Source organism: Rousettus aegyptiacus, unplaced genomic scaffold (assembly GCF_014176215.1).
Source record: "Rousettus aegyptiacus isolate mRouAeg1 unplaced genomic scaffold, mRouAeg1.p scaffold_m13_p_3, whole genome shotgun sequence".
Lineage (NCBI taxonomy): Eukaryota > Metazoa > Chordata > Mammalia > Chiroptera > Pteropodidae > Rousettus > Rousettus aegyptiacus.
In genome coordinates, this window is record NW_023416306.1 from 5,932,188 (window position 1) to 5,957,544 (window position 25,357).

The 25,357-nt window shown below is 49.4% G+C and overlaps 2 protein-coding genes and 1 pseudogene across 2 annotated transcripts; 1 reads left to right on the forward strand and 2 right to left on the reverse strand.

The window, feature by feature from the left end:
- On the reverse strand, positions 1 to 8,199 carry COQ4 (coenzyme Q4). The gene is made up of 7 exons (XM_016126192.2): positions 7,961 to 8,199; positions 7,755 to 7,886; positions 6,116 to 6,212; positions 5,528 to 5,630; positions 1,809 to 1,938; positions 1,285 to 1,378; positions 1 to 831 (listed from the first exon to the last, which is right to left on the reverse strand). Exons 1-7 carry the CDS (start codon positions 8,091 to 8,093, stop codon positions 669 to 671), a joined length of 852 nt encoding a protein of 283 aa, XP_015981678.1. The 5' UTR covers positions 8,094 to 8,199; the 3' UTR covers positions 1 to 668.
- A 174-nt stretch (positions 8,200 to 8,373) lies between these two features.
- On the forward strand, positions 8,374 to 17,161 carry TRUB2 (TruB pseudouridine synthase family member 2). The gene is made up of 8 exons (XM_016126183.2): positions 8,374 to 8,602; positions 8,941 to 9,072; positions 10,463 to 10,537; positions 11,616 to 11,677; positions 12,725 to 12,806; positions 14,834 to 14,906; positions 15,440 to 15,576; positions 16,297 to 17,161. The coding sequence occupies exons 1-8, from the start codon at positions 8,494 to 8,496 to the stop codon at positions 16,623 to 16,625; spliced, it is 999 nt and encodes a 332-aa protein (XP_015981669.1). The 5' UTR covers positions 8,374 to 8,493; the 3' UTR covers positions 16,626 to 17,161.
- LOC118600607 lies at positions 13,125 to 13,243 on the reverse strand (annotated as a pseudogene).
- Positions 17,162 to 25,357: the final 8,196 nt, after the last annotated feature.

The following is a 25,357-nucleotide window of genomic DNA, read 5'->3' on the forward strand; positions in this document are numbered from 1 at the left end:
CACAGGAGACAGGTGGTTTTTATTTCCCTTGCACTGATTAAGAAATGGGCTGAGGGAAAGGGATTTGCACCAAGTCCCTCTGCTGGAAAACTAAGCAGGGGCTGGGAGCTTAAATACCAATCTACCCAATTTCAGACCAGGGGAGACGGGGCAGACAGCTAGGGCAGGGCTGGAAGGGACATCTGCCCTCGGGGCTCAAGAGTCGGAGGCTGCCAGTGTCAGCATGAACTGGGCGAAGGCAGGGGAAGCGGGCACATGACCCAGTGGAGCTTATTCAGATAGAGACCCCTATTCCCATCGACCTCCCTCTTTCTCTGGCCTTTGGAACTGGTATAGTCCTCATTTCTGGCAGGGAGGGGTCTGGAACGGGGGTTGCAGACCTGAGACATCCCAGCACGAGCCAGTAAAATTTTTCCTATTCACATGTAGTTTTCTTGGGCAGCTCCCGGCTCCCCTAGGAGCCCCACTGCCTGCTCCCTCCTGGGTTAGCCCTCAAAGTCACTCAGCAGTGGTCAGGACAGATTCTGATAAATGATGTCCAACAGTCATGGTTCAAAGAAAACAATCAAAGGTAGTGGCAAAGGAGCCCTCTGCCCCCTGGGGAAGTGGTAGGGGTCAGGGTGGGGAGCCAGGTGGGCCCTCCTGGCTCAGCAGCTTAGGGGCTAGGCCTAGCCCACATGTATGGGGGGGTCTGTGATGCCCAACTCCTCCCGCAGCGCCTGCAGGGGCTGCGCCCAGCGCTGCTCGTAGTATATGTTGAGGACGCAGGGGGCCCTGCGCCCATTCTGAATTGCCCATGGGATCAGCTCCGTGACCAAGACTTGCAGGTGTCTGTGGGGCAGCAGGGGAGAAAAAAAATGTTAGGCCCTGAGGGCCAGGCACACTATGCACCCAGCAGTCAACGTGCATCTTCTCAGTTAATCCTCACATAGACCGAAGGTAGTTATTGCCACTTTTCAGATGAGGAAACAGCAGCTCAGTGATGTTATAATCCTGTACCAAGAGCCACTTACCTGGAACATGCCAACGCCTAGGTTTAAATTGAGAGCTAACTCCAGAAAGTGATGCTAGACTGCCACCAGCCCTGACTGCATCATCACGACCTGGACTGAGGCCTGGCCCGAGAGACCCTAAGGTCCATGCAACATCCAGGCTTCGTTCATCGCCCTGGAGACCCTGTGCCACATCAGTTTTACCCCCCTCCACCCTGGCCTCTGCCATGGGCTGCTCAGGAAGGCTGCATGTTCTTCCATTTTCTGGAGCCCTGGCCACTTGAGAACTTACTGGGCACTGAGTCGGACTGGCCCGAAGAACGCTCCCAGGATGCACATGGGTAGGCCGGTCTGGACAGCTTCAAACCACTTCACCACGATCTCCCCTGGGGGGCAGGGTAAGTGGGGGAGAGGTGAACAGGGCCCAGAAGAGAAGCCAGTGGTACTCATCACAGAGAACAGGGAGGTGTCTGCTCCTCTCTGAACCTGCCATGGATCAGCCATGCCCAGGCTAGTCTAATGGGCCCTGGGGCACTTGGCCTGGAGAGAAGGAGAAGGACCAAGAAAAGAATCAAAGGAAACAAGGGCTGGAAAGGAAGTTTGAGGTCAGAACGCAGAGGACTCCACGTCCAGGCCGGTTCCTACAGGCCCTAGGGAGTTTCTGAGGGGGTCAGAAGAGGGAGCCCAGATGCTGGGGTGGGGTGGCAGAGACAGGTGAGCCCTGCCCTAGCCCTGTGGACAGGCTGGCTTGAAATCTGACACCCCTCCCCCTCAGCCTTCCCCTCCCGCCAAGGCAGGTGGCAAGGTAGCACTCACCCAGGATGTTGGTGGGCATCCCCAGCAGGGTGTGGAGCATGTCGTGCACCTCCCGGTATCGCTGGATCACATACGCTAGCTCCTCGTCATCCACGAATTGTGTGGGCGCTCGGGTGTCTGGGGAGACCCTCTGACAACCGTGAACTTCCCCTAGACCCCTTCCCCACAGTTCCCAAGGCCCACCTGCCAGCTTCTTGACGCTACCAACCACTCGCACCGAACTCTCTGGAGCCTTAGCTTCTGCCTACACCTGCCACCTGGGGAGTCCTCCGGCAGGGACTGGCAGCCCCTCAGCCTACGCCAACTCACACACATGCCTGTGTGACCTGTTGAAATCCATGGCACAGAAGCCTGGGGAGGAAGGGGAACTGGGAGTTGTTTAATGGGTATAGAGTTTCAGTTTTACAAAATAAAAAAGCTCTGGTGGTTGGGTTCATAACAATATGAACACTATTTAACTACTTAACACTACTGAGCGGTCCATTTAAAAAGGGTTAAGATGGGAAATTTTATGTTTTTGTTTTTACCACAATTACAAATTAAAAAAAAAAAAAGATTTTAGTACAAGCAAAAGCCTAAGGTGCTCTCTCCCAACTACCCTCATCTCCACCTTGATAACTCTTGCTCATCATCTATGACTCAGCTGAAGGGTCCCCTCCAAGGGGAGACCGTTTTTGACCTTCAGACTGATCAGGCCCACGTTGTGGCCTTTTGTAGCATCCTGTACCTTTCTGTGGCATTCGACGTGATTGTGTTGTGATGTTCAGTGCATGTGATTGTTAATGTCTCTTTCCTAGAACTATGCTTGCCACAAGTTCCAATCGAGATATGTTGTATATGAAAATACGCACTGGATTTCAAGACTTAGTATGAGAATAAGGTGAAATCGCAATCATTTAAGAATATTGACTGGATGTTGAAATAATATTTTAGACATTAGATTAAACAAAATGTTATTAAGATTAATTCCACCTGTTTCTTTTTGCTTTATTAAAGTAGCTAGTAGCAAACTTTAAATTTCCTATGTGGCTTTGTATCTCTTTATGAACAGTGCTGCAGCAGCCTCTCATTTGCATAGGGCAGGGTTGGCTCTGTTTTGCTCAGTCTTATCTCTAGGGCCTGGATAAAGAAACATCTCTTAAATGCATGAGTAAAAGGCTAGTTCCAGGTACTTTTCTGACCCCCAGGTAGGGATGTCAACTGTCCTTTTATCCACTCGCTGCCTCTCTGAGTCCTCAGTAGCACAGAGTGGGAACAGCCTGGTCTTCCTGTACCCAAGGCATGGCCTCAGCCTGTCCAGAGTCTGAGCGGTTTGATGTTTTTATTGCTCTGGGGCTGCTAGCTCCGTGCTATGGTCTGTGTCCATTGGCCTCATTGGGTCACGGGCCTTGATTTCTTCCGCAGAGTTCTACTTCCTGTGTGAGGCTGAAGGTGGTCATAATGATAGAGGCTACATTTACTGAGTTCCTACTACGTACCTGCCCTGTATGATGTCCTTTACATATATTATCATACTTCATTCTCATCACTATCTGGGAGGGTAGACCCTCAGATACAGATAACAAAAATGAGGCTCAGAGAGATAAAGTAACTTGCCAGGATTCAAGACAGTCTGTTGGACTGCAAAGCCAGTGGCTTTAACGTCTATTAATAATAAGCCATGTAAGTGCCTTGGAAGATAAACATTAGGTCCCCTTTCCTCAGATAAAGAATCTGAACCCCAGGTCAAATGACTTGCCCAGGTCTATAAAGCTGGGAAGGGAGACAGGATTCTAACTTGGACTATTAACTCCAGAGCCCAAGCCTGTAATCTTGGCACACCTCCTACCAAGGTCAGCCTCAGAGAGTATGGCCTCACCTGGGACCTTGATCTAAATCTCTTCTGGAGCCCTAGAGATTATGACTCTATGTGTTACTTTACATTCCTTGTGCTGGTTTCCTTGGCCTGGTTTCCACCCTCTAGAAGAGTCATAATACCTAGGGCTCTTACCACAACTAGGGCTGTGATTGGGCAAGGTGCCCATGTAGGTCCTGGCTGTCCCGTCCCCTCCATAGTAACAGGACAAAAGGTTCTGGGGGAAATTCAGAAGCAGCTTGTCCCTCCTGGGGTGACACTTGGGGCAAATGACCCTGGTGAGTTTCCCACTGATTAAATAACTTGCACCTGGGTGAAATCTGAGGGAGATGATATAAAATAGGGCAGGGAGGAGTGTCAGTTGAGTATGGGAAGCAGGTTATTTTTTTCAAGGACAATATTCTTCTAGGGCAATGGTTCTCAACTATCCACCAGGGGACATTGTCTGGAGATATTTGTGGTGATTACAATTTACGGGGGCGCTACTGGTGTCTAGTGAGTAGGGGCCAGGGATGCTGGTAACACCCTACACTGCACAGGACAGGCCCCCGCACCAAAGAATTATTCAGCCCTAGAAGTCAATAGGGCCAAAGTTCAGAAACCCAGTTCTAAAGAAGGCTTCACTCACTCCTTCACCTCCTCCAGCCTGGCCGGTTCCTGCAGCTAGGCTGGATAGCCACTTCACAGAAGTCCTTCGTTGAGATGTGTGTGTATTGGCGGGTGGGAGCGGGGACAGGGAAGGAAACCTAGCTGTAGCTTAAGATCTTTTTATAAATCAGATCATGTTACGCTCCTACTTGAAACCCTCAATAGCTTCCTACTGCTCCTATTACAAAATACAGATTCCTTCCCAAGGTTGGCAGGTCCCAGCCATTGGCTGCCTCTCCCCACTCACTTCTCTACAGCCAGATTGGTTAGTTCTCCTTTCTTTAAACACACAGGGCCTCACACTTGTCAGTCCCTCTGCTCGGACTGTTCCTCCCATCTCTTCTAAGAGCTGGCTCCGCCTCCTCTTCTAAGTCTCCTTGAAGGGGCTTGCTGTGACCACCATATCGGAGGGGTGGGGCCGCCCCGCCCTTGTCATCCTCACAGCACCATCTGCTAGACTGGAAGCTCCACAGGCTCTTTGCTGGTTTTGTTTACACTATTCCAATTGCTGAAAACAGTGTCTGGTATGTTCTAAGTATTCAAATATTTTGCATGAATTTTTAAATGAAAATTTCTTTCGGTGCTTTATTTGCCTTCCTGACCAGAATATTAGTGCCATGAGGGCAGAAACCTTGTCTGTCTAGTTCATCATTATGTCCCCAGCATCTATAACAATGGATAGCACATGGCAGATGCTGATCAAATAATGACTTCCTCAGTAGTTGGGGCCCTCCACTCCCCCAGGGCATCTTCCCTGCCTGGAGCTGCAGAATGCCATAACTTGTCATACCATAGGAAAAGCAGTGTCTCTGAGACAGGAGGACACAGTGAAGCAGTTAACAGCATGACCTAGGTTTAAATACTGCTTCTATTAACACTGGCTGTGTAAAGTCAGCAAATTGCTTAACATCTCTGGACCTGTCTCCTCATCTGTTCAAAGAGAATAATCAAAACACACTTGACGGGGTTATTGGAAGAATTTGGCAAAATCATATACAAACTTGACATCTGGCATGCAATAAGAGATTAACAAATGTTGCCCAGTGTTATTAATTGCAGTGATGTTACAGGCCCATTTACCTGTGCCATAGAAAAAACAAAGCTTTGGCACAAGAGACTGAAAGCATACCTGCTCTTCTTTCCTTGAGATGTCATCCCTATTCCACTCATCTAACCTTCCTGGTGACTGCCAAATACCCAGAAGCTAGAAACTCACATTCACATTCAGGAAACGGAGATACTCGCGGCCGAGGGAGCCCTCAGGTAGGTTCTGGAGCTTGTCCAAGTTGAGGGTGGAGAGAGAGATCCGGGGACGCTGCCTGCAAAGCAGAAGCTAGGACTTAAGTATTGGGAGGGTGCCAACAAAGGTAGAGGGTGTGAGAGGTAAATGGGCAGAGTGGCAATAGGGCCACAAGCTCTGATGGAGCATCATCTAGACTACCACAAGCTAAGGTCATGGTTCCGGCCCACAGGGGCACAATCTAGGCAGGTCGGCCTCAGATGTGATCAGGGTACTCATGAAGGGCGGTACAGGAGGGGGAAGGGAAGACAGCCCACACATGTATGGGACAGACCCCTATGGATCGAACTGGGCTAAGGTGACCACATGATAGCACCCAGGGATCATCGTAGTGTCTATATAAATGGCACCCCTGGAGTTGAGCAGTGCACAGCCTGTGCAGCCATCCAGAGCCATGATATCAAGAAGAGTTTCTTCAAGGAACAAGGTTGACATACTGTGACTCCAGAGTGAGCAGGGTTTCCAAAGAATGCTCCTAACCCCCCAGGCAGGGCGAGGACCTACTGCAGGATCTGGGCACCTTCTGGATCCCTCTTCATCTGGTCCCTGAGGACTTTCAGGGCACAGTGTCCTGTGGTCTCCCCTAGAACTGCAACCATGTCTGAAAGGATAGACATGAGGACAAATGGAGGCTATGAACTTAGGTAAGTTATTTGACCTGGTCTGAGTCTTAATTTCATAAATGACAAAATAGGGATGAGATCTTTCTCTTAGTTATGAGAATTCATGTTAAATGTTTAACAAATCATCCTGCACAAAGTTACAGCTCAATATATCTGTAATTATTAGTATTATGTAATTAATCTACCAGAGTAAGGTGGCTCTGGTTAGCATGGTGCTCTAAAGAAGTTATAAATCACTTTCACATCCATTATAACAGTTGCAGAAAAGTTGCAAAAATCAGACAGGGTGAAACCAAGCAGCACTCTGGAGAGTTGGGGAACTCAGGTTTATTGCCAGCAGTCCCAGAGGGGCATCCCAGAAGAGCAAGTGCTCTGAAGATCTGGGCCTGGAGCTCAAATGTAACATTCCTTATATAGAACTTATTTGGCATGGGCTAAATGGTTACAAAGCTCAGGAGTTGCTATGGTTGCAGGCAGTTATAAAAGAGTTATAAAGCACAGGAGGTACAGGCAGTTACATTTGTTGCTTAGAACAAAAAGGAAGATGAGTCTTTAGTTAATTTGAGTACAGCCTATGCAGCAAGTATATCTACAGATGCAGAACAAAATGCTGATTAGCTCTTTGTGTGAAAAGTCTTCTTCATAAAAGAATATCATGTCTCCATCGACAGGTACAAGCTTTGACGTTAGAGTGCTGGGTCTGAGCCCAGGTACGGTGAGCTAGTATAAATAAATTGCTTCACTAAGACTCAGTTCTACTTTGTGAAGGGCAGATAACACCTTTCTCATAAGGTTAATATGAAAAGCCAAAAACATGCATATGTATGTATAAAGCACTTAGCCAGAATAAGTGCTCAGTGATCAGTCAGCATTTTTTATTAGCACTCTCCAGACCTAAAAATCCTGGGGGGGGGGGGGCGGTGAGAGAGCATTTGAGATCTTGCTTCCTGGCATATGTCATCAGTTTTTCTCAAATAAACTTATAAAAATTAATAACAATAAAAAGAATCCTGAGAGGGATGAGAAAGGCATCATTGAATCCTAGGATGTTGTACATTCGGGAAACACTTACTGAGCATTTATTATGTGCCAGGCACTATCCAAAATGCTGTTGATACAATGGAACTGGGCAGTCATGGTCTTTGACCTCTTAAAAGTTATTTTCTAGTGTGATGTTATCATGCAGTAGGTGGATCTAAATCTATTTAGTCCAGAGGTTCTCACTGTGGTTGGATGACAATACCTGCAGAGGCAGCTCAGATTCCACGCCCCTTCTTCCCGCACCTGTCCAAGTCTGACAGACTGAGTTTAGGGTGAGACGCAGGCATCTGCATTTTTTGAATGTTCCAGGTGACCGTGAGGCGCAGCCAAATTTGGGTACCTTGGCCTAGTCTATTTTCCAATTACCCATAGGAAACGAAAGCTCTGACAGAGGTCGGGACCTGCCCAAGCTTCCAAACCAAGGGCGCTCCCGGACCCTTTGCTGCCTCCATGGCAGCGCGGAGCGCGGGCGGTCTTACCGTGGCGATACGGGTTGTAGAGGGCCATTGCGGCAGAGCCCGCGGCCAACAGCACCTTCTGCAGCGGGGAAGTGGGGATGTGTTCGGGGTAGAGCTGGGCGGTGCCATGGCTCCTGGCTCGAAAGGGCACATCTGTGGGGCAAGAAAAAGGCAGAGGTCAAATGTGTGGGTGGCCCCTAGGACTCCTTCCCGCCTCCGCCACTTGCCTGCTGGAGGCCCAAGGATGCACTGGAGTGGGCGGATGGGGCGCAGAGTCCGCCGTAACCCCGTCGCCATGACAGCGGACACTTTCTGACCTACGCGAGAGGATGGGCGGGGCGAAGCCGACGCTCTAAACATTTCTGGCGACGGAGCGCCGGAGGGGTCAAACTAACTCGATCGTTATTACTCTAAGTAGGGCTTGTTGAGCCGTAGGTATCGTAGCTCGAACAGGAAAAGGCTCTATCGCTAAGTGTGAGTAGGAAGCCCAGGCAGCCTGTCGGCCACCTACTCTACCGACGTAAAACTCTCATTTCACCTCACCCCCAGAAAGGGTCTCCAAGTAAGTCTTGCTAGGTTGGGTTTAGCGCCGGGCCCTACTTATTTTCTCCATCACCTTTCCCCACCGAGGATAATAAGATGAGAACCGCTTCCGGCTGCGAAACATGGCGGCGCCCATTGAAAGAACCATATTTGAGTGTGGGACTGTACGGCACTTCCGTTCTTCCTGCTTTGCGAGTCTGGACCGCCGGCTTCACACATGGGGTCCGCCGGCTTGGCACGGCTGCATGGGCTCTTCGCGGTCTATAAGCCTCCGGGGCTAAAATGGAAGCACCTGCGGGACACTGTGGAGCTGCAGCTTCTGAAGGGTGAGTGCCTCCTGCCAGAGTGCGATTTCGCTCTTGATCCTTCTAGCAAAATAAAGTCATGTGACTTGGTCGCCTGGGCAGAGCGCTTTCCCAATGCGTTCTGTACACTCTGTTACGCCTCACTTTTTCACGTGTTCAGATGGATAAACAAGCTCAGTATTGTTAGTTGTGATAAGCAGTTAATAAGTAATAAAGTAGGATTTGAATCCAAGTCTTACTTAACTATTGCTATTTTGTTCGCCACCGTGGGCTTTCATTTGTCTTCCCCATCTTCATACTGCATTGGCCCTTCTCCTCGAACGGAATTGACAAGATGTCCTCTACCTGTGTATACTCAGGTCTCAATGCTGGGAGGCCTCCTCCCCCAGAACAGCGCGTGCGCTTCCTGCTGGGCCCCATGGAAGGCAGCGAAAAGAAGGAACTGACCCTCACAGCCACCAGTGTGCCCACCCTCACGGACCATCTGCTGGGTAAGGCACATTTCAGGCAGGAGTCTGGGTGTCACTTCCCAGGAAGTCTCTGCCGAGAGTCACTGTCCCAGTCAGTGCTCAGACTCCTGTTCCAGACCTTTGAAGGGCCACAGTGAGGATGAAGTATTTGACCGGGAATTGGCAGATTTTCCAGATAGTAAATATTTTAGGGTTTGCAGGCTCACCTCTGCCATTGTAGGGCAAAAGCAGCTGTAGATAATATGTAAAGCGATGAGCCGGTATGCATTCCAATAAAATTTTATGGACACTGACATTTGAATTTCATGTAATTTTCATATGTCACTAACTATTCTCTTGATTTTTTTGAACCATTGAAAAATAGAAAAAAATATTAACTCATGGGCCATTATAAACATAGGCTTTAGAATTTGGCTCATGACTGTAGTTTGCTGACCCCTCTATTATTCTGGGACTCCATAGGGAATTCAGACCATCAGGGGGAAGTCCTAAGGAGGTCGCAGTCGGGACACTCTAGGAAGACCAAGGGCCTTGACCAGAAACCTCTAACTTCCCTTCAACAATGATATTCAGTGATTCTATAGTATAACAACAACAAATATGACGTATTGAGGATCTACTTTGTACTACAGACTGTGTTAAGCTTTTCCCAAATGCCGTCTCATTGATTCTTCACCACAATCCTGGGTGGTGAATCCTATTCTCATTTCACAAAAGAGGAAACTGAGACTCAGTGTTGACATTATGTAGCATAGCCTGGATTCACTAGGCTCTTAATTACCTTATTCCCTCCTCCTAGAGACTGCCGTGGTATAAATGCTTCTGGTTCATTCCTGCATTCACTCTTTTTTTTTTTTTTCCCTTTGTATGTGTATGTGTGTTTGTGTGTGTTTTTACAACTATTTTATTGAGGTATAATTGGTGACAAAAACTACAGTTATTTTAATGTATATATTTCGATGAGTCATTCATTCTTTCGGTAGTTATTTCCTGAGCAGCTAGTGAGTTCTAGGCTCTAGAACTGTGAACAAGCAGACCCAGGCCTGCCTTAAGGAGCTCACAGCCTTTGTTTTCTCACTGGCAGACAGTCCAAGATGCTGCTTCTGCAGGAGCCGGTTAGGGAACCGTATAATCTTGATTCCCAGTGTCATGTGCAGTCCACTCAGACTCTCACTGAGGGCATGATGATAGGCAGAGTAACAGGCATCTTGGGTTGTCTTTTCTCTGGGCCTACGGAACTGAGGAAGTGGTTCTAGGCCCCAGGTTTTGTGGTAAGGAAGCCTGGGAGCCCAACCTGATCCTGGTTTGAGCACTGTGAGGCTGCATTCTAGGAATGAGGTCATCGAGCAGCCTAAAGCCCTCCTGGAGTCTGGATTCATTGAAGAAAGGGACCTCATGTGTTTCTTTCCAGTACGTGGACCAGCATTCACCAGCCTGAAGGTTGGCGTGGGACACCGGCTGGATGCCCAGGCATCTGGGGTGCTTGGTAGGTGATGTGGTGAGCCTGGGGATGTAGTCATATAGGCTCGGAGGATTAGGGAGCGTCTAGGAGCCCAGCGCACTTCCAGCTTGACAGCCATTTTCTACTACGCTCTCCTCTGATTCCTGCCCCAAGAGTGATCATTTGGGGGAAGTGGGGGGTTCACAATTGCCCACCTTTATCAAATCATTCCCGAATGTGATGTAGTATGAAGCCCTTTGTGTACATGTGTTTACCACGACAATCTCATTAGATAGATATTGTATGATTTTTATGGATGAGAAAAGTAAGGCTCCAGGAGCTCAGGTGACTCGTCCTGAGTCACATGGCTAGTGAACACTCTTGGTCAAGAGAGGGGAAACCATCATCACTCTCATAGGGTAGCAAAGCGTGTGATTCTGACCCCACTAGCTAGTGTCTGGATGTCGCTGGATCTGGACACACGAAGCTCTGAGTCATGAGCCATCTGTGTCCCCAGGGTCAGGCGGTATCCACGTCCTCCATGTGCAATAGCCATAGTCCCCTTGTCTTGCTTCCTGGGACACAGGCAGGCAGACGTGACCTCATGCCCCCTCCCTGTTCTCCCTCCAGAAGTGAATGGAGAGTCATTCTCTCCTTCAGCCAGAGGGACAAATAGAGCTGGGCGAAGGCAGGGAGTGGCCACAATGCCCCCGTTTATGGGGCCCTTTGTGCCGATTGCTTCTTGTGCTTCCTCAGTCTTCACAACATCTCAGGGATCAGACAGTGTTTTTATCCCCATTTCACTGAGGCACAAGGAGGCTCAGAGCCTCCCCTGATTAGAGCATAGGTCCATGTGACTCGGCCACTGGTCTCTTTTGAGTGTATCAAAAGCCCCTCTCCACCACAACTCAGAGACAGTGCATATGAGTGGGGCCCAGAAATCTGCATTTTCACATATACCTAGAGGAGTTCATCTGCTCCCTGTAGAAGAAGCTCTCCTTGCCCGCTCGCTTGCTTCAGCAGCATTGGAGGTGGGAGTATTCTGATGGCGGGTGTGGGGGTTGGGGTCCCTGGGAAATGGGAAAGCGGAACCAGCTGTGAGATCAGGTGGGGTGCCTTTCAGTACTCGGCGTGGGACATGGACGCAGTCTCCTCACCGACATGTACAACGCTCACCTCACCAAGGTACAAGGCGCTGGGGACAGACTGATTATCCTCTGGTCCTTTCCTTGGGGGTCACTAGCAGGAGTCTGAGGCTGAGAGGATTCCACTGGGAATTCCCAGGCCATCGGCCAGCATGTTTTTATGGTCACATGCTGTGGAACCCTGTAACAACATAATAATGACTATAGATTCCGTTCTTCACCCCTTTTAAAGATGAGAGAACTGAGGTTCAGAGAGAGGATGTCGCTTGCTCAGGGTCATGCATCCTGAAAGGGACACAGAGCTGGGATTGGAACCCATGTTCATCTAATACCAGAGCCTTACCATGACACCACTCCATTCTTTCCCCAAGACTGAGAAGTGGATGTCACTGCCTAGATGTCAGGCTGCTTGTGTCCCAGCTGGGTCCCTGGAGTCTGGCCCCATGAGCGTGCACAGAGGTGCCACATTAGAGGGCATGAATATTTAATGGTTAAGAGCATAGATTCTGGAGCCAAATGGCATTGGTTCAAAACCAGCATCTACCTGTCTGCCAGCTGTGGTCCTTGGGTGGGTCACTTAACATCTGTGTGCCTCCATCTCCTCCTCTCTAAAACGGGAGTGATAATAGTACCACCTCCATAGGGTCACTTTGAAGATTAAATTAGTGACCACACGTAACATACTTAGCAGTCACTGGCATATGGTAAATGCTCAGTCATTGTTGCTTGTCATTGTCGTCATAGTCATTAATTTGTGGCAAAGGCCATTAGCCTCACAGATCATACTTAGAGGGATGGAGAGTCACCAACAGGGCATGCCAGGAAGGGCCCAGCATGGATTGAAGAGGCATGGCAGCACGGGGTTGTCACAGTATGGTCATCAGTGGCCTTTTTGGGCTGCCAGCCCTCACCATCATAGGAAAGTCCGGTGCCCTTTCCCAGGGGGTAGTGGGGCAGCTGGGTAGGGGCTGAGTGCCTGAGCTCCCTGAGGGTCCCCCACCCCCACCCTCAGGGTGCTAGACTGAGGCTTAGCACTGAGGCTTAGAGCAGAGACACTGACTGGGTCTTACCCTCCTTGTCCTTGGAGGATTACACAGTGCGTGGCCTCCTAGGCAAAGCCACAGATGACTTCTGTGAGGATGGGCGGCTGGTGGAGAAGACGACGTACGGTAAGAGCCTGTGGGAGCCCAGGGTGGGTGGGAGAAGCAGCTGTGGCTGCCTCCGCATTTGCTTTCTCTGATTCCTCACCCCCACACGGGCTGCGTGAGCTCCCTCTCAGTCACTCTCAGACACACCAAGCTCAGGCTGGCTATTAGGGGTCTTTGGATACTTCATTCTGTCTTCCTTTGTCTCCTCGCCTGGCTTAAATGTCACCTCCCCAAGTGAGCTTCTCTGGCCCTCAGACTTGGACTGGATGGACTCTCAGAATAGTTAGTAATCAACTAATGATAAGTGATTGATCGATTATTTATTTATTTATTTATTTAAACCTATAGCATCCTGTCTTCCTAGGTGGTCTCCCAACCAAATACTAACGAGGCCCGACCCTGCTTAGCTTCCAAGATCAGACGCGATCGGGCACGTTTAGGGTGGCATGGCCATAGACGATTAGCGATTATTTAGTATCCCTCTCCCCACAAGACAGTCACCTATGCAAGGCAGGGACTGGGTAATTTCACTACAATGGTCACACATAGATCAGGGCCTGGGACCTGAGAGGTCCTTATTTGATGGAGGGAGGGCGAATGGATGGATGGATGGATGGATGGATGGACAGATGGAAGGATGGATGGATGGACAGATGGAAGGATGGATGGACAGACAGTCAGACAGATTAATGAGTGGATGGATGGATGGATGAAGGGTTGATGGATGCATGGATAGATGGATGAATAAGTGAATAGATGGATGGGGGATGGATGGATGAATAGGGGGTGGATTGATGGTTGGGGGATAGATGGGGGAAGATGGATGGATAGTTGGGGGATAGATGGACGGATGGGGTACGGATGGATGAGGGGGTGGATGGATGGATGGATGGCCCGTTCTTGACTTCTTACTCTCCCCACGTTCTAACATTCTCCATAACATCTATTGCATTTGCTTATTTAGCACAAACCATGTTCTAGGCACTGGGGGTACATAGGGTGGCGTCCCCAATCTCAGATGGCGTCCCCAATCTCAGTGAACTCAGACTAGCAAGGAGAGCAGATACATATCCCTATATCTTCTGGAGATTTAAAACATGACAAGACGACACTGTGTCAGCATCCAAGACACATGTAAAGACAGCTTCCAATTGACACTTTTAGGAGGGAGGAAGCCAGAATTTGGAGGAGGGGGGATGTTTGTTGGTGCTGATCTGAATTTCTTAAAGAAGAAGATTTATATATAAATTACATAATTAAAAAGTAATATAAAAACCAAAGAAAATTAAATGGTGGGAAAGAGACCCAGGTACTGAGTGGCAGGAGCCAGGAGGTAAAAGCAACATGCTCCAGGAGGGGCTTCCTGGAGGAGGCAGCATTTGAGCTGGGCTGTAAATGAAAGGGGAGGAGGTAGTGTGGGGTGCACGCCAGGTAAGACAACAGCATGAATGAGCCAGGCAGAAGGAATGAGAGTCCTAAGGCTTTCCAAGCTGGCAAGTCTTCATAGTTACCGCACCTGCTCGCGGCGCTCTGGCCTTTGGAGCCATAAGTTGGCGCCTGCCCCAGCTGAGCTGCAGGATCAGCCTGCCAGCAGATTTTGTGAGTATCCCCAGGCTTTGCTGCTGCCTGCCCACAGCCACTCCTTGCCACCTGTTTCTGCGTTTGGACAGATGGCACCCTCCCTCCCAGGGTTCCTGGCATGGAAACCCCACACTGGGGCTCAGGAGGCCTGGCTCAGAATATTGGGCAAGTCACAGTACATCTTTGTCTCATTTCCAGAAGAAAATGTTTTTAAACTGGAGTCTGTGAGTTCCCTGGAAATGTCCTCAAAATATAGAGTTCATGCGTATTGTTGTGAGAAGAGGGACCAAGCTCGCATAAGAGCCTCAAACGATTCTGAACCCCTAGATGGGACCCCTAGGATCAGAGGATGCTCTGGAATGCCCTCCAGGTTTCAAGGACAGGGCCTGTTTGGGAGAAAGGAGTTTGTCAGTTTGTCATCACCCATCCTCAGTGGGTACCTCCTGACCGTCCCCTGGCTTTTCTAGACCACGTGACCAGAGAGAAGCTGGACCGAATCCTGGCCATAATTCAAGGCTCCCATCAGAAGGCCCTGGTGATGTAAGTGGGGCCCAACCCACATCGCTCTGAAAGAGCCCTCAGGATGGTGCCGGAAGAGCAGGAGATGCCCACAGGGCCCCCCTGTGCTCCACCTGCCCTGGAGGAGATCCCACGAACCACTCATTTCTTCCGTAGCACACAAATATGTCTGTGTGTCAGGTCTGAGGCCAGTCCTCGGGGAGACTGAGGGGGATAGGAGACACCAGCTGCCCTCCTAGGAGGCATGTGATCTAATGGAGAGGAAAGCTGGGGACCCGCATCATCATGACATAGGGCCGGGGGTCGGGGGTCATCAGCACATGTGTGACTGTTGAAGCCAGGGAGGGTGTGCAGAGGAAGGCAGACTGCATTTAAGGCTCGGAAGGGAAAGAGAAAACAGCGACTGCAAAGGCACTGGAGGGGTGAGGGAGATGGAGAGCGAGAGAAGAACTTCCAGAAGGGCGTCTTTCAGGATTGGGTGGGGTAGGGGTGAGCAGTCAGCGCAGCTCCCCGCCCCACGCCAGCCACCTGACTACCCGCCTCGTGATCCCCAGGTACTCCAACCTCGACCTGCAGACTCAGGAAGCCTATGAGATGGCCGTGAGAGGCTCCATCCGGCCCATGAACCAGTCCCCGATGCTGATAACCGGCATCCGGTGCCTCCACTTTGCGCCTCCAGAATTCCTCTTAGGTAAGTTGTCCTGGGAAGTTGGAGCAGGGGGATGGGGCTCCTGGGCTTGGGGAGTCACTGCAGAATGCCGTGGCAGAGGCCAGCGCATCGCAGCCCCAATCCCTGCTGGCCAGCTTCCTTCCCAGCCTTGGGCTGGGCTTGGCCGATCACACAGCACACAGAACAAATTCTGTCCTATCTCCTGCCAAGTCAGCCTCTGAAGCCAGACCTTAACAGGCAAAGATGACATTAGCGGCTCATTGCCCAGTGCATCAGGTTGACGTGGACCGTCAGACAGCACTGTCAGCTACCCAGTCCCTCCCGACCCAGCCCCCCGACTCCTTTCTTTGTTGATCACATTCACGAGGGCTCCTTTTCTTGAGCATTGACCAAGCCCTTCCCCATGCTGAACCCGTTGTGTCAATGACCCCCTAGACTTCTCACAGCCACCTGCTTTACAGATGAGCAAACGAAGTGTCAGAGCAGCTCTGTGACTAATCTTCCTAAAAGGCAGATTCTGACTCAGCAGGTGTGGGTGGGGCCTGAGATTCCGTATGTCTTCAGGTGGCACCCACAGGGTGGTCCTTACGCTGCACTCTGAATAGCAAAGCCCTACAGAACTACGGTGTCTTGCTAAGGTTATTACATAGCCAAGAGGTGTAAAGCGGTGTGGATCTAGATCAACCGACACCAGAGGTGGTACTTCCAACTGCATGATGTGTCCTCGTGTGTCCCTGGCAGAGGTGCAGTGCATGCATGAGACGCAGAAGCAGCTGCGAAGGCTGGTGCACGAAATCGGCCTGGAGCTGAAGAGCACCGCCGTCTGCTCCCAAGTGCGGCGTACGCGTGATGGCTGCTTCACCCTGGACGATGCCCTCTTGAGGACCCAGTGGGACCTACACAGCATCCAAAATGCCATCCAGGCCGCAGCCCCCCGGGTGGCAGCGGAGCTGGAGAAGAGCTTGAGTCCACAGCTGGGCACCCAGCAGCTGCCGGGGCCAGGCCAGCACTGGCCAAGGTCTGCCTTGAAAGGCCAGGCAGCTGGTGGGGCAGTCGGTGGATCAAGGTAAGAGTTGTTCGTGAACCGGAACGGATGACCATGCGGGAAGAGCAGGGGATGCTCTTCTATTTGTGCCTCAGACTGAAGCTGTGAGAGAAAAGATCAACGGGTTTGACCCAGTTGAAAAGAAGAAGCTTCTTTATGGAGGAAAAGATGACACATGAATGACAGACTGATAAAAATCTCTGCAGTGTGTTTAACGAAGAACTGATATCCATAGTATATGAAGAGCTCTTTTAAAACAAGAAGATGACAAGGAAATTGGGCAAATGACATGAATCATATGTAAAGATAATTTCAGTAAACCAGAAATTACGCTCAGCCTTTCTAGTAACAAAGACGTACAGATGAAAATGAGGTGACTTTTTCCTTTGCTTTCAAAAATAATAAAAAGGTAACAGCATTGGCGATGATGTGAGAAGATGGGCCGTCTGTATGATTGCTAAGCATATACACCTGTGTAAGCCTAGGAGTAATTCGTGGGTGTGTATCAAATTACCATCCGTCAGTCAGGGACTGGTTGAATAAATGTGACATACACATGGTCGAAAGCCTCTATTCTAATACCATCAAAATCAAAAGAAAAAAAATTTAGCCAATTTTTTTCTGCCAATTGTATTTCTCTAGGCTTTGGACACCTCGGTCCCGTGTGTGCTTTTTTGGGGGGTTGTCTTTTAACCTCTAGGTATGTGGGTAATTCTCACTCAGAACACGGGCTGGGAGGAGTGAGTTGGCCTCTGGCGAGGGCTCTGGTTTTGTCCCTAAGGGGAAGTACTACATGTCTCGTCCCTGCTGTCAGCCCGGGAGAGGAGGCCCTGCCACCGCAGCTCCCTCACCCTTTCCTCTGAGGCAGCTCAGCTGGCAGCTCAGAGCAGCGTCGAGCAGACGTGGCTCCGTGGGCCTCTGGCTGTGACACCTTGAAAGCCCGGCTCCCTCATCCATAATGTAGCCTAATGATCTCGCCCACCCTGTGAGGTGGTTGGGACAAGTGAAGTCATGGTCAGGTGCTTGTCACAGTGCCTGCTACATAAGACTTGCTCTCTGCGTGTGAGCCGTCTGCTCGCCGTGGCTCCTTTCTTTTTCACAGTGACCTTAAAAGAGTTGTCACAGGTAGTGTCAGAAGCCCTTTTTCCGGCACCTCTCGTTTCTCTGGTATAAAAATCAGTCGGAAACCAGACAGACATTACCTCAGGCAGGGGATCAAGGTCAGTATCAACAGTGATGTCATGCTGCTGGTGTGTACTCTTGATGTGAAGTGATAATAATGGCTTTTTACCTCTGAGGTAAATAATCCATAACTCCAGTCTTACGTGAGAAGAACATTAGACAGATCCCCGTAGCAGGGCATCCTACAAAGAACCTGACCAAAAAAGAAAAAAAAAAAAAAGGAACACCTGACCAGTTAGTTCTCTTTAAAAAACCGTCAAAGTCATCAAAAGCAGTGAAGTGTGAGAAACTGCCACAGCCAAGAGGAGCCTAAAGGGACATGACAGCTAAACATAATATGGGGTTCTGGAACCGTGAAAAAAGGACCTTAGGTAAAAATAAAGGAAATCTCAATAATCTCTGGACTTCAGTTAGTAAAGGCCACTATTCGTTGTAACAAATGTATTATACTAACGTAAGATGTTAATACTAGAATAACGTGGGAAACTCGGAGCTGAGTACATGGGAATTCTCTATCAATTTTTCTATAAACTTCTAAAAAAAACAGTCTGGAAAAAAAGAAAGTCTATTGGAAAAATATATATATATCATCTGGAGAGATCTTTGAGAATCCACGTCCTAACCGCAGCTCTTGGATTCTGACTTGATAGGTCTAGAGTGAGGCCCAGGAACCTAAATGGTGGGGTTCAGGGAGCCGCGGGGTTAGTGGACACATCTGGGTGCTAGGTGGGCGGTGTGCCCAGCAAGCGCGGACGAGCTCCGGGCCCTTTCTTACTTGCCCAGCGTGTCTTTCTCTTCCACTTGCCTATTCCTGAGCTGTGTCCTTTATGTTAAATAGTAAACATAAGTAAGTGTTTCTCTCAAGATCTGTGAGCTGTTCAAGCAAACTGTCAAACTTACTGGGGGGGGGGGGGTGGTCATGGGAACTCCCAATTTATAGCCAGTCAGCAGTACAGGTGACAGCCTAGGACTTGAGATTATTGTCTGAACCTTGCCCTGTGGGACCCGCGTTAACTCCAGGGAGTTAGTGTCAGAATAGAGTTAAATTGTAGGTTGGGGGTTACCAACCCTCGGGCCGAGGACCGGTACCAGTCAGTGGCCTGTTAGGAACCAGGCTGCACAGTAGAAGGTAAGCAGCAGGCAAGTGAGCGAAGCTTCATCTGTATCTGCAGCTGCTCCCCAGGGCCAGCATCACCGCCTCAGCCCCGCCTCAGATCATCAGGCATCAGATTTTCACAGGAGCAGCGGTTCCTGGGGCCGAAAAGGTTGGGGACTATTGTAGAACACCCAGCCTCTGCCCATCAGGAATTGCAGAATTGCTTGGTGTGGAAGACCCCACACTTTAGTATTGTGTGCAGAGAGGAAATAGGAATTTTTCCTTTACCTGTGTATGTGTTTAGTAGATGTGTGCTGAATGAACCCGAATGATTAATTTTTAACAAAGCGGAATTACACAGTGTGTCACAACTGGCTTCTTTTATTTAACGATAGAGCGTGGCCGTTTCTCCCTATCTGACCCTCAGGTTATGTACAGATGCTTCTACCTCCAGACCCCAGGAGGGGAGCCAGAGACACTGAGCTTTTTCTCAGGCCCCACCTCTTCCTGCTTTGAGTTGTTCCTGCCTATTGAGTAGGTCGTTGCTGCAGGGACTTGGTGGCTTTTCAAAGGCCTGGGTTCCAGCCAGTGTGTTCACCAGTCACTTAACAGATACTTCTCTATGGAGCCCCTACTATTCACCAGATTCTGTTGGAGGCACCAGGAATCCATCAGTAACTAAGACAGCCCAAGTCAGGGGGTGGCTGCGTTCTGTAGGGATCCTTGAGGGGATCACTCGAATCAGTAGCCGAAGGCAATCCAGAGGCTAGGAGCCAGGAATGCTGGGGAGGAAGAAGCATTGGGGCCAGGACCGAGATCTGAATGTAGGTTTTGTTCTCTATTCATTTTATTGAACCTCACAGAGTTTAGAGCAAGCATGTTCAAAGTAGGTTCCTTTGGAGGGCCCCCAGGACTTGGGCCTATCCTCTGGCACTTAAACCAATCAAAAGAAGGTAGAAACTGGCTGCCACACTTTCCCTGAAAAAATTAAACATAGAATTACCATAGGATCCAGCAATTCCACTTCTGGGTATATACTCAAAAGAATTGAAAGCAAAGACTCAAACTGATACGTGTTCACCCACATTCAGAGGGCAGCACTACTCACAGTAGCCAAAATGTGGAAAAAAGCCAAGCGTCCACTGACAGATGAATGGATGAGCAAAACGTGGTCCATCCACACGATGGAATATTATTCAAGCATTGAAAAGAAAATTCTGACGCATGTTACAACATGGATGAACCTTGAAGGAATTATATTAAATGAAATAAGCCAATCACAAGAAATCAAATACTGTGTGATGCTTTTACTTAAATTCCCTAGAGTAGTTGAATTCATAGAGACGGAGTAGGGCGGTGGGTGCCAGGGGCTGGGGAGAGGGGAGTTAGTGTTTAATGGGGACTGAGTTTCAGTTTTGCAGGATGAAAAGGGCTATAGAGTTGGGGGTGGGGTGGTGGTGACCGTTACGCAGCAATGTGAATATGCTAATGCCACTGAACTGTACACTTAAAAATGGTTAAAGTGGTAAAGTTTATATACATTTTAGCCCCCCCCCAAAAAAAAGCCTCAAGCAAAAGAATAAACATAAACTCTTGACTTTACATCTCCCTCCAGTGATTGCATTTCTCTGCCTCCTTTAAGAGCAAAACTCCTGGAAAGATTGTCTCTGGCCGCTGTCCCCAATTCTCATCGCATGCTCCCTGGAACGCACTCTAATCAGACTTTGATTCCCTGCTCTCCAGAAACCGCTCTTGCCGAGGTCGGCCGCGGCTTGCTCCTTGTTAAGCCCAGAGGCACGTTCTCAGCTGCCTCCTCCAGGGACAGTCTTCAGAGCCCGCTGCTGGGTCTTCTCCTTTCTCCCTTCTCCCTGGTTCCTTCTCAGTCTCCTTTGCTGGATCCTCCTCCTCCCCCAGCTCCCCTCACTGGTGCTCATGGGCTCCCTTCTGACTCTCGTCTCCCACGACACCTGCTCCCCGATTACCTTCCAAAATCACATGGCTGTCAATACTGTCGATACTGTTGGGATACTGCCGGTGTCCAACTTCTATCTCTCACCTGACCTGCCCCACCAACTCCATCCTCATAGGTCTGTCGGTCCCTTAACATCTCCCCTTCCATGTTGGGTTGCCATCTCAGACCTAACAGAACCCAAGTTTAAGCCTTTATGTTCCCCCGCACCCTGTTCTTCGCGTACGCATCCTCATTCCAGTAATGCACGACTCTACCCTACCGGCTGGCCGCTCAGGCCAAAATCCTAGCAGGCCCTTTTCCACCAGCAAATCCTATTGGCTCTTCCTTCAAATACTGTTGTTTTCAGAAGCCAATCGCTTGTCACCATCTACCTGCATCCGCCCTTGCACACACCCCCCACCACCCGGGGGGCAGAGGGATTTTGCAAAAATGCAAGTCAGATCTTTGTCACTTTCCTGCTCAGAGCTCCTCCCTTCTCACCTAGAACAGAAGCCAAAGTCTTTACAATGGCTCGAAAGGCCCCCAGATCTGCTGTTTTCTCTCTTTTCCCTGCTGTCCTCCTTAGTCATCCACCGAGTCCACATTGGTTCTGTCCTGTTCCTCAAACACTCCTGCCTCCTCCTGCTGGTCCCCCAAGTAGCCTCGGTCTCCCTTCCTCCCCTCCAGGATGTCTCCATTCCTCTGACACCTCCCTGTCCTATGTAAAACTGCCCCTTCCTGGGCTCCTTCATGGGCCCGGGACCTAAATTTGATTTTGGTCGATACGTATTGAGGTGGAGGGAAGGCCCAAATTTTATAAGCTTCAGATCCCATCACTTTTCCCTGACTTACTTTCCCCAGCATTCATCACCATCTGAAGAATGACTTATTTTTTTAAATTTGCTTTTGTCTGTCACCCCCATTTTAAAATGTAAGTTTCACAAGGAAAAATAGTTGTCGAATCAATGAATGAATGCATGAACAAACAAATATCAATGCCCAGATACCTGCAGCTTTCAAGGTAAGAATTTTCTCTTCAGACACTCCCCAGCCAGTCCCCTCTCCTCCCTCACCTAAGTTCCCCCTCTCTTACTCCTTCCCAGCCCTCCTCTCCCCACCCCTCCCCAGACCCCACCGCACCCAGATTGTTGGCTCACTAAGATCCCACTTTAAGCTATAAGGAACTTGTATTCCCTAGGAACCAGGAATATTCTTAGAACACACAAATGTATCATCATCATAATGAGCTGACATTGGCCTCTATCTTTACAATCATTAAAGTAGCCTTTATATCTATGATCACTTGCGAAATGGCCACAGTAGGTTTTTACTTACTTTGTAGACAAAGAAACTGAGGCCCGGTGAGGCGAAGGCACCAGCCCAGCCTCCCGCGGTCTATATACAGGCACACCCTGCCGAGCTTTTTCTGTGTGGCCACAGGATAAATAACGAACGAACAAACAAACAAACCGGCTTATCTATATCATGACTTCCTCTGTCATATCCTGTTGGTCCCTCCTTTGAGCACCTTAGTAGGAGGCGAAGGGCTCATCAGGAGATGGGCCGGATAACAGGAGGGACTGACGTTAGTTACACAAAGAAGTTCTTGCCTGGGTGAGACTCAGCTGACTAAGAGAGGGAGCATCAGGTGGGCGGCCAGGCTGTGATTGGTCGGGTGTTGGGGCTGTCCTGCCGCCTCCCGGCCCCACTGTGGTCTGCAGAGAACCCTGGGCTCAAAGCAGACCCTCTGCTCAGAACTTTTCTCCATGCAGTCCCCACCCTCAACCCCTGCAGGCATTATCTGAATCCCTAATAAGTCAGAATTGAGAAGAGCCCTAAGATGGCAAAACAGACCGAGCTCCTCCCTGGCAAACCAGCCGAGCAGGTCTGAGGATGCCAGGGCGAGGGGTGGAGCAGCAAGTCAACTCCCGCTCAGAAACTGATAAACACCGGGGCCTGTGAGAGGGATCTGGGAGAAGCCAGAGAAAATCTGGCTGGTTTGGAAATAGGATTTGATTGGACGTTATTACCGGTGTTTAAAATCCACTTTGTCAACCACCAAGGAACACTCACAGGAGAGGCCAGATACCAAGAGCCCCTGGATTGCTTGTTAAAAAATATGTAGGTCTGCCTCAGGCCTGCAAAATCAGAATCCCCAGGGACCCAAATCTTTATTTTTGAAAGTTCTCTCAGATAATTGTGATACTCCAAGGTTTGGAAACTATCATTCATCTTTAAAGGGTATGTCCTGAGAACCTTCAGCTTCTGAGTAGTCTGCTACTTAGTTATGTTTCCTTGGGTAAATGACTTAATCTCTCTGAGTTTCATTTGCTTCATCTGGAAAATGGGAATAACTACATACCTCTGAAGGATGCCTTAGCTATCTGTGCAATTGTCACACTGACCGCTGGGCTCGGGACCTGGCGCAGAGCATGTACCCAGCATGTTAGCTGCTGTGATTATTATTTCAGCTGAGATCATTTGCGGTTCTTGGGTGAACACAAGAAGCTAAGAGAGCTGAAGGTCAAGAGAGGATCTGCTCCTGTTCAGAGTCCTTAATGTTGGAAATGAGAGGCTTACCGAGAAGAAAACATAATCTCCTACTCAGAGGAATTAGGAGAGAGGGGCCAAGGCTAAGCCCAAGGCCAAGGCCGAGGCTGTTCATTTTTGGCCACTGTCCTGGCCACTAGGTCTGGACTTTGGGTGGATACAACTTGTAAGAAATACAGCAGAGATTTGTGGTAAAGACCTTAAGCTGAGGGCTGAGAGAGTTCTGGGTTTGAGTTCTGGGTTCAAGTTCTAACTCCTTTTATTAATGCATGACCTCGGGTGAGAGACTCAAGAGAGGCTGAGCCTCTTCTGGGGAGGCAGGACAGCACATCGTCAGCCAGCTTCTGGAGTATGGACCTGTGACCTTGAGCAAGTCACTTCACCCTTTTGAGCTTGAGTTTGGGGACACTGAATTGGGAATGTCTGAACTAGCTACACGGACCCACAGTGTCGTGTGAATGTTGGTCGTTACTGCCATCAACCCCATTCTCTGGGGAAACCTTCACTTGTGGCTGGGCCCCGCCATGGCCTTCCTCCTCTCTCTCCCTCCCTCCCCAAGGTGTCTCCTTCCTCTGAGGAAAGTGGGGTGCAATTTGGTTGGTGATACTACCTCCATTAGGTCCGGCTGCCCAGAAATGACCCTTTTCAGTCCCCAGGGATGAGAATGCAGGCTGTATTGTGCTAGTGTGTGCCCATATGTGCCGGGTGATACTTTTAGGTAATGTTTAACTGAATGTGATCGAACTCTGCTCATGTACTTGCAGTACCATTAACCCTGGGCTGCCTGTTTTCCAGTACCACTGGGCAAGCCTTGAAAAATGTCACATGTCACTATCTACAGCTCACAACCAGTTGGCTCCTTACTGTCGTTAGAGGCGGGGGGAATCACTTCAGACTCCTGGGAAAGATGCTGCCAGAGAGAACCCCCCTCCTGTGCGGGACACTGGGAGGATCTAGTCTGCATCCAATAGCTTGGCGGGCCCAGAGCTTCCTAGCGAGGCTTTCCCAGGGACAGCTTGCAGGCCCGTTGCCTGCAACTCTGAGCCGACACTGCCCCCGTGAGGCCACTGCCTGCCATGACACCTGGGAGAGGAGACCTCACCACCTCACCCAAGAAGGAACTGGACCCAGATGATGCTTTCCTCCCCAGCGTTTTATGTAGTGCATTCGAATTGCCCCCAAGTGCAAAAAGTCCTTGAAGCACTGGCAGTGTAGTCGTTCCCAACCCGAGAACCTGGAATCTACCCAGGTGCCATTTGTTGCCTTGCAGAAGAAATGCAACTCAAGCTGACTGCCAGAAACCGCGTACACGGCCACAAGAAGCCTGAGGATTCCGGGTTATCTGTAATTTGTAAAGAGGCAAGGGGTTTACTGGGCAAGTAACACGTTTCCTTGCTTTCTAGTAACATGTGGAATTAGGGTTGAGGATAAATTTAGAGTTAAGCAAAATAACTAGTATAGAGTTAAGGGAGAAAGGAGGATACGTTGCTATAAAATTTGATATTAGATACCAAAAAGGAGGTGAGAGGAATAAAGAATAAAAGCAAGTAAGCATTAGTTACAGGATTGAGAACTAAGCGAGTTAAGAGGTGCTGTGGCGGGGGTGTGGGGACAGCCACCAGCAAGGGCCAGACCGAAGGCGGTCTAACAACAGTGCGTGCCGTACGGAAATGTGGGAACGCACGAAAAATCCTACCATCTTACATAGGCATCATTATTATTTGGGTGCATTCCCTTTGTTATTTTTTTCCTGCATGTCTGCCTTTAATGTCTTTATTGGATTTAATATCTTTATTGGATTTTTTAAATCACAAATCAAATCATAAAACATATGGGTTGTAGAAATTAAAAACTATACCCTACACCCATATCCCTCCTCCCTTCCCCCAGAACTGGTCCAAAATGCAGTTGGGTTATGGTCACGTTGGGAGGGGTTCTGTTTGTAATCACTCTTCAATCAGACCGAGTCCCTCAGCAT